Here is a 9,485-nt window from a genome sequence, read left to right as displayed (position 1 = left end):
TCCCACATTGTGCTCCCCACTGGTGCCAATCTTCCAGCTAACTCCATTTCCCCTTTGTAAACGCTCGATGTGCTGACCTATTTAAAAATATAACTCAGGTGCCTAGCGAACCATGATGCCTGCCAGCTCTTCAGATAAAGAGGATCCACTTATTAATCTGCTCTGTCTCCATCTGCCTGCTCAATTGGGATTGACTGCTTGCTGTCCAGACTGATACCAGGGAAATCTGATTGAGGACAAGAATCTCTTTGTACATTTCCCCCACTGATATGGCACAACAGGTTTGTTGCAGCCAGGGAGTTAAGCTGATGTGACATGATGTCAGATGGCCTGCCATTGTACGTCAGAAATTAAAAAGAAAATATTCTTTCAAACTGGAATTCCTTATGTGATTTTTATTTCCTTGGGCTTTGAGCAGATTGAGTATTGAATTGCTTGACTGGAGCCCATGGATAATTTAATACCTGCAACATTCGTCCCCGGGTGAATTTCAGCCACATTTGACTTGTTCAGCATGGCGTCTCAGTCCTAACCATTTCATGGAAATCTTGTAAATATTGATTGACGAAATCCCAAGAAATGCTTTTTTCTAACTCTGATTCTGAAATGTTCCAGAAGGAAACACCTAATCTCTGTATCCTTCCTCCCTACACCATATCCAGTTGTATAAGTAGTAAATAAGAATTTTGCAGAAGGCGGCACCATGGCGGCGCCCCCGCCGCAGCCCGTCACCCACCTCATCTTTGACATGGACGGACTTCTTCTGGATACTGAATGACTGTATTCAGTGGTGTTTCAAGAAATATGTGATCGCTATGACAAGAAATACAGCTGGGATGTAAAGTCCCTGGTTATGGGTAAGAAGGCATTAGAGGCGGCACAGATTATAATAGACGTCTTGCAGCTCCCAATGTCCAAAGAGGAGCTGGTGGAAGAAAGCCAAACGAAGTTAAAGGAAATGTTCCCCACGGCTGCGCTCATGCCAGGGGCTGAGAAACTCATCGTCCACCTGCGGAAACACGGCATCCCCTTTGCGCTGGCCACCAGCTCAGGGTCCGTGTCGTTCGAGATGAAGACGAGCCGCCACAAGGAATTCTTCAGCTTGTTTTCCCACATTGTGCTGGGAGATGACCCTGAAGTGCAGCATGGCAAGCCAGACCCCGACATCTTCCTAGCTTGTGCCAAGAGATTCTCTCCCCCTCCTGCTATGGAGAAGTGCCTTGTCTTTGAAGATGCTCCCAATGGGGTGGAGGTGGCCCTGGCAGCTGGGATGCAGGTGGTCATGGTTCCTGACGGAAACTTGAGCCGAGACCTGACGACAAAGGCCACCCTGGTGCTGAATTCCCTGCAGGACTTCCAGCCCGAGCTGTTTGGTTTGCCCCCATATGAGTGAGAGGGAGGGCCTCACTATTCCGCCCCCCAGCCCATCTCATGGTCCACACTGCTGGGGGAAAGGGAAAGGAAATCAGCAACTCTCAAACCCAACCTGTACAGTGATTTTAGCCTCCTGAGATTGGTGTTTCCATCCCATGTTGGTTTACCCCAGTCTAATGTGTTGTTAAAATGTGACTTGACAGTTGAGACAAAAAACACAGTAGAGACAGACATGAAGCCCAGAACAAAGATGAAACTTGAATTACCATCTCAAAAATCAAGCTGATGGAGTATGTGATAAAGTGAATGTACACGTATACACACACGCACCTCCATATATACACATGTGTATCAGTTTGGTAACATGCAGGTGGGCATTACATGCATATGTATGTAGATATATGCATGCATGTATATGTAAAATATATACTTTTCCAAGACAAAATGGAACATCACTTCTCTCTTATTCTAGTTTTTCTGAACACTGGCTGGGAAATGTGAAAAGTGTATGCATATAAGTATATGCTTTATGTATGCATATGTATGTAGATATGTTTATATCTATCATCTGCATCACTCTCCTCAGTGTATGATTGAAACATGCAATGACAACTGATAAAGCGAGATGGTAGTTCTGCCTGGTTTGCAGTCTGAGTGGAAAGCCCTGTTTTTGATGAGCACTCCTTGTTAGCTAACATTTAAATTCTTTTTGTGACCTCAGAATGTCTCTGGATCTTTCTTCATTGACTGACTCTGAGCCACATCATCCATAGTTTATTGTTAGTATGAACACAGCTGTAACATTTACCTGGTATCTACATCCTTATCTACATTGGAGAATGTTTTCTACCTCAGAAGAACCATTTGCCTCCTTTAAGAACACTGATGGCCTACACTTTTTGGATAGAAATAGAATTTGATTTCAGAATGTATGCTTGGTGAGTCTGAGTGCCCGGGAACACTTTTGGAATAATTTATTAGACATTAAACTTCTGTGATTAATCACTTTTATAGATTTACTCAGTCTTTAAAATTTATCTATGATTTGCCAGAGAAAAATGGTGGTAACCATGGAAATCGGGAGTGAAGGAGCGCTGCTCCGTTGTGGCTTGCCTCTGCCCTTTGAGGTCCTTGAGCTACTCTTCAGCTCTGGAAGTTGTGGACAAACCATAGGAATGCATGTGTGCGTGTGGTGGAGTGATTGTCTGTGGATGACAGGCCCTGGCTATTGATTGGTATTGCATCAGTTTAGCAAATTCATTTCCTCCTTCTTGATGGCCTAAATACATGTCTGCACTTTGCTCCTCTTAACCAGTTGTAACGTCTTACCATTTCCCTAACAAATTGAATTAGTTTAATAAAATCTTTGGACACAAAAAAAAAAAAAAAAAAGAATTTTGGATTTTCTTTTATCCTTCTCCAGTTAAAACAATCAATTCTTACTACTTTAAAAAAAATTAAAATTTGTTCCACTAAACTATGCCTGAGTAAGTAAATAAGCAAATAAATAAACTCAAACCATAAAAGTGGAATCAAAATGTTATTATTTCTTAGGACAGTTTTTTAATACTTCAATTTGAGGTACTGGATACATAATATAAGCTATCCAGGAGAATATAAACATAGTGTATGTTTATATGGTTCTTATGGACTAAATGATGAGTATTCCATGTGAAAAGTATTCTGATTTTAGTAGGAGGTTGTGTTTTTATTGAAAAGATAGATAGAACTAGCCTTGTATCAAATCTAAAATCAAAACTGGATGACAACATGAAATTTCTAGAATGTGTTTATTAATGTAAAATTCAGAGAAAAAAGATAGACACAAAAATAAGAGTTAAAGATCTTATAGGAATTCATGGTTAGTAACAAAGAATAAAATATTACTTTCTTAATATTCAGCTTTTACTCTTTAGTAAAGGCTAATCATTTGTTAGTTTGTGTAAGCTCCAGTGTTTAAAAATTCACACATGAATGAAATGTGTGGCTGGTTTGTACTGTTTATTGTAAATTAAACAGTCTAAAATGTAAATATTATTGGGGAAAATAAAATCTCCTTCATTCAATGCAAATAACACTGAATAAATTAATAAATTGACTAGCCTCTCTTTAATATTTACATGTTATAAGTGTATTTGTATGTGTGTGAGTGTATCTGTGCATATGTGAACACAAGATATTCGAAGCACTAGAGAAAAAATAACTTGGTTAAACAGATGAAGCAAGTACAGAGCAGAAACAAAAGTGGCACAAGTAAAGAACACCTTTTAAGTATCAAGAAATTGCCTTAACAAAAACTGATTATAGGATATTTTCTCGAGATATAAAAGGGAAAAATATTTTCCAGAATTTTTAAGACTAAAATATAAGAAGAAAAACAAATCCACAAAAAGATAAATGAAATAAAACAATTCAGTTTTAATCTTGCTATACTGGCTTAGTGTTTACCTAGCTATTGAGTGTTTCTTACCTTCATTTCCATTTCCCCCAAATCTTAGAGCAGGAAAGATAGTGCATATTGTTTATACTAGACAGGACATTGCTTGTGATTTTTTTATTCTTTTCTAGATGAACTGGACTGAAAAGAGGAAACCTGGGAGAAAATTACCCTTTATTGATTACCCTAAATCATACCCTCAAAATCTACTACAAGCATGCATCTCCTTGTTTATTCTCTTCTGGAAACTGAGTCAAAGGGAAGCCCCGTTAAAACCGTCCTCAGCTCCACAATGAGAGAAAAGTGAGAAATATAAGGGGAGTTGGAAGATATCACATTACTGGAACCATAAATGGGATTCTTCAGAAAAGTAAGGATTTCCATGACCAAGTTAGATCATCCAGCATGTGATTCAACTGAAGTTTTCATACTACAAACTATGGAAAGGCATGAAAATCTACAGGACACAAAAATATATTGACTTGCATTTTGTAGGACGAAGTTTAAGTATGATATTCTGCTAACAATAACATCCAAAAGTAAAAAGCTCTGTCTGTTCCATCTTGTATGCCACACAAAATTATGTACTTTGATTACTCATTAAGTATCAATCAAAAATTGGCATGAAGGACTCAGTGACAAGTTTCTTCTCAAAAGCAGAAACTTACCAATTCAGGCCAGGCAAATGAAACTTAAGTTTGCAAGTAGCTCTAGAAAGAAAATTATTTTACAGACTCCTAAGGAACAAAAGCACTATAAACAAGCAAATGTTATTTCCTGGAGAGAGGATGTAAGAGAAGGAAATGAGAAAATAAATGTTGTTCATTATTAATTTGCCATTTGGTTCAAGGAAAAAGTTCGCAGGCAAAGTTGTTTGTATCTTATACTTAATATTTTTCCTATCACACGATATAATTTCAATGGTTTTTTTTCAAATCATGGTTCCTGCTTATCAAAAAAGCCTTTTTCAAGCCAATCAAGGTGGGAGACCACAAGGTTTAAAAAGAGTTCATTATACCAACTCAAATGGAAGATATAAAATAATCAATTTCAAAGGGTAGAGACTATTTTCTATCAGCATTTGTAATACGACTCATTATTTCACAGTTTTTCTTCCGCCCTTCCTCTATTCCTACCCTCAAATGCTCTGTGGTAGAAAACTTTGACCTTGCTGAGAGAAATAATAACACAACATATCTGCACCATCCGTGAGATTAATACCACCCTCTGAAAGAAGCACCTCAACTGGCAAAATACAAGTGAAATGCATGAACACACTGAGGAACTCTTTGCCTTGTTCACCTTCTTTCTAAATAATTCATCAGTTTAATGATAATGACATTCAAATATCATAATTACAGCTGACTCTTTAAAAAATATCAATTCTGGGGCCCAAAATGGAGCGACCAGCCCCCACTCCTTTTCCCACCATTAGCTATTAATGCCAAAATATGATCTTTATTCATTTCACTGACATAATATAAAACCAATGTAGATTTCCCATTTTTCATAAAATTTTCATCTGCACTATTAGTTTCACTGATAGCAGACTGCAAAATGTTGTTAAGCTACAAGATGGAAGACACTGCAAAAACCTCAGCATGTTAAGAAGCCATAAAATTTTATTCAGTTCATTTACTGCTACAGTCCAGTAACCCTATAGTAAGAGTGTGCTATTTTTATTGTGTATTTATTTAAAGGTTGAATATTCTGTTCCCTGGACTAGATATCTAACAGAGTTAATCTAGATTACTTATACACTGCGTTGTCTTCTACTTTGGGGTTTATCATTTCCTTGAAAATGTTTTTGTGTTTTGGCTATTGTGAAGAGAGATAATAGCAGAATATTGAAAAGAAAACCTTGCCTTTGGATAGGTGGCTCATTTATGCTCAGAATTAAACCACCAGGGTATGGGCCTCACATGACACTGAGGAGAAGGACTCCCTTTTCCCCACCCTTACTCCATCTTATGTCTCTAGAAATACAAATCTCAGTGCATAGTGCAATGAAACACAATGTAAGAGACTTTGTATTGGTCAGTGTGGCACTCTGCCGGAGGTGCTTGACTACTTATACAATCCCGCAGAAGTCAGTCACATTTCTCATGTATTGCTTTGTCAGTATGTCTTAGCAGTTTGACATAAATAGGTAAAATATTTTTAGATTAGCGTGAGGCAGAACATGCTTCAAGTCTACTAATAAAACCATTGCCATCTAAAGCTAGCTTATCTGTATTATTATATTATATGAAATTTGCAAGACGAGGACACAAACTAGAGAGGAGATATAGTGCACATATTTTGTCAATATATGGGATATATCTAAATGTGCTGAGGGGCCTCCTCCACAGGCTTCCTGGGCCATGGGATAACAGCAGTTACGCCAGTGGTGATTCTACTATGAAAAAAAGCACACAAGTCAATTAAAGCCAAAGGAGCCCAAAAAAGGATGTAGATGGGACTGTTATTGTTGTATTTGGGTTTTCTCCCTTAGAACTAGTGTATTGGTTGTACTAGAGTTAGCAAATGCCCTGGAAATTCATTGTTGTGTAAATATACTTGGGCCTCAGGAGTAACAGTTCCCCTGCTCAGTCCCAATTAAAGGCCACATAGAAACTCCAGGTGCAGTAAATAGATAAACTAGCAACAAAAACTACAATAGCAAACAGACCAGACAAATGATCTACACCATCTATAATACATTCCGCCTGTGTCTGTGACTTGTTAGAAACCTAGAAGACAAGCCTGTCCGGACTTGGTCCCCTCATCTATAATACAGGCTGATAAGAGAAACTATGCCAGTTGCAGTGTTTTCTCTTGAAAGTTCAAAACATGGGGTTGATAAAAGCAAAGTGTGCATTTTTAAAGGCACATGAGAGAGAGATTTAAATCACCCGAGATAGTCTGTATTTATTCATTCCATAGAGGTACAAAGGCTCTGTCTGGGTAGCATTAAAGAGTAAAGGTTCAAAAGGAATATGTGAGAGTCCCCAGGAGACTGAAAACATAAGAATGCATTAAAATGAGATGGAGAATGTGTCCCAAAATAGCCAAATAATGACTGTTTGTAGTTACTATCTTGTTAGCATCGATTGCGGAATATTTGAGGGCCTGGGAGAATCAATGTATATGGTAAACAATCACCTCCTAAACTGAAATGTCAGAGATACGATACAGAATAATGAATATAAAATCTAGACAAAACTAATGACCAAACAAGATAAACAAATTAAAACAGATAAGCCATGAAGGGTGAGTGACTAACGATTGAGTTAGGCATAATGCCAGTGAAAATCTGTCCATTTGAACAGCCTTTGCTGTGTGGTGTCAACACAGGCTGACAGCTGAGCCCAGCGTGCCTCCTTTAGCTTCTGGAATATAAAAATCTGGGCTGTGGATGCTGAGATACAGAAGCCAGGTACTCAGGCAGTGGTAGTGAAAACCATTTCCAGATTTTACAATTTTACAACCATCCATTCATCATTTTCAGAGATGAAAGGATATATCTTCTGCTTATTATGCACCTGGCACGAGAGTCTTGCATTCATAGATACCCCTTAAAAATGATTTTCAAACTAGTTTTTTTCCTCCATTTTTTGGTATGTAATTTTTTAAAGGGTGCTAGAAGTCTTACTTGATATCTCTTTCAATTCTCCTTTATTTTATGCACTGTCCCTGTTTTCTTATTTTGAATTGATTTGTGAACCCCTTTTTACAGCTAAATGAGTCAGCAGAGATGGGATGTTGATAGATCTCATTGGACTTTGGTCAACATTGTTCTGAAATAAACGGAGCCAGTATGCTTTAATGGTACACTCCATCACAGAAAAAGCTCTGCTTCCAGCCTCCAATCATTCAGCAAGTCCTTATAACCTAAAAGGTTATTATTAGACAAACGTGAGATTTTGGCAAAATTTGATCTCTATGGTGTCTCTTTTTTTGCCTTGGAGGTCTCTTGTTGCTTTATGTCCTGATACTAAAACTTTCACTGGCTTCCTTTTCACCCCATTCTTCCGTTTTCACATCTAACCTAGACAATTCTCTATTCTGCTCTCTTCAAAACTGAACTGTTGCGGGTCTTGTTTCATAAGTAGCTTCTTTTAAATAATTATCACAGTGGAAAAGATCTCATATTAATTGAATGTTTGCAGACAATAAACACTGATGGCATTTTTTCTGCCTATAAATGCCTCAGCAGGAATCATTCCCTTATATTAAAAAAATACATATCTAATGGTGGGAATTTCAGACATCATGGCAAGCAAATAGCAGGAATTTCTTTTGATCAGAGTGGCTTATCTGCACACTGTGTGGGGAAACACCTATTCTGCCTATAGATAAGGCCTTTTGTGATGATGTTTTTGTGAATAATATTTTTAAAATAAAGGGACCTAGGGGCTAAACATTTTTACTCAGCAGACTTAGCAGAAGGAAACTTTAAATTATAATATTTAGATACTAAATTAAATATATCATTTATGATATATTGTTCTAGCAACTTCATAAACAAATATGGCTTTAAAATATATCATATTTGGGTATGGAATTTTCCCTAATTACTAGAGAAATAACTATCTTTTCTTGTTATTTATGTGCACCTGCTGGGCACTATCCTTATAATAGGGGCCATTCAGTTAGAACAGTTGGGGTAAAAATTGTGCTTGACTCTACCTGAACTGATCAATAACACCACGTTGGGCTTAGAAGGCATTCAGGTGAGTCCCTAGTCACTAGCTATCATTGGGGATGACAGAATTTCCATACACTTCCTCCACGCAGTCCAAAGTGGTATATGTGTAATCTCTTAATACCTTCTACTGTATTTGCATTCATATCTTGCATCAAATGGAAAGGTCAATACAAAAACTTAAGGAGAAAGCCACCTGAGTTTCTAAGGTAAATCCTAAAGGTTTATGGTCTTTGTTCAGCTGGTAGGCAACAAGAACCTTGGGACATCACTGAAATCAATTACTACAGACTGACATCATGCTGTTTCTTGGAATCCTGTTGGTAGAAACCTTAACTGAATGCTATATCAGATAAATTGAACAGATTTGACTCCAGCCTTTGAAACAGATTTGACTCCAGCCTTTAATGAAAATGGTTGATCGAGTCACTTACTCATGGAAAAAAATGTTCTACATGCCAAGATGGTATAAAAACAATGGATACACTGGGTGTGGTGGCTCATGCCTGTAATACCAGCACTTTGGGAGACCGAGGCAGGTGGATCACCTGAGGTCAGGAGTTCGAGACCAGCCTGACCAACATTGTGAAACCCTGTCTCTACTAAAAATACAAAAATCAGCTGGGCATGGTGGTGCATGCCTTTAATCCCAGCTACTAGGGAGGTTAATGCAGGAGAATCGCTTGAACCCAGGAAGCTGAGGATGCAGTGAGCTGAGATCACGCCATTACACTCCAGCCTGGCAAGACAGCACCCTGGAGAGCAAAACTCCATCTCAAAAACAAAAATGGATGCATATTTTTAGGAGACAATTCTCAGTGGGTCTCTTGTATTTCCGCATGTGCTACAAGCAAACACAGTGACTGTCTTTGTTCTGGATTACCTTTTTAAAGATGATTGTATAGTGAACTGCTTTAGAAAAGTAGAGCTAGTGTCTCCCCCAAGAAACAGCAGGTTTGCTTACTGTCTTGCAAATAGAGATAGTGT

The 9,485-nt window shown here is 38.0% G+C and overlaps 1 protein-coding gene across 1 annotated transcript; it reads left to right on the top strand.

The window, feature by feature from the left end:
• Window positions 1-688: 688 nt before the first annotated feature.
• LOC102139585 (pseudouridine-5'-phosphatase) lies at window positions 689-2,766 on the top strand. Its single transcript, XM_005586826.5, has one exon. The coding sequence runs from the start codon at window positions 854-856 to the stop codon at window positions 1,391-1,393; it is 540 nt and encodes a 179-aa protein (XP_005586883.3). The 5' UTR covers window positions 689-853; the 3' UTR covers window positions 1,394-2,766.
• Window positions 2,767-9,485: the final 6,719 nt, after the last annotated feature.

This window comes from Macaca fascicularis, chromosome 18 (assembly GCF_037993035.2).
Source record: "Macaca fascicularis isolate 582-1 chromosome 18, T2T-MFA8v1.1".
NCBI lineage: Eukaryota > Metazoa > Chordata > Mammalia > Primates > Cercopithecidae > Macaca > Macaca fascicularis.
The sequence above is the reverse complement of the archived record's forward strand: the minus strand, read 5'-3'. Positions and strand labels throughout refer to the sequence as shown.

Coding starts and splice junctions, on each gene's coding strand:
- LOC102139585 (XM_005586826.5), top strand. CDS start 854: ATGGGTAAGAAGGCATTAGAGGCGGCACAGATTATAATAGACGTCTTG.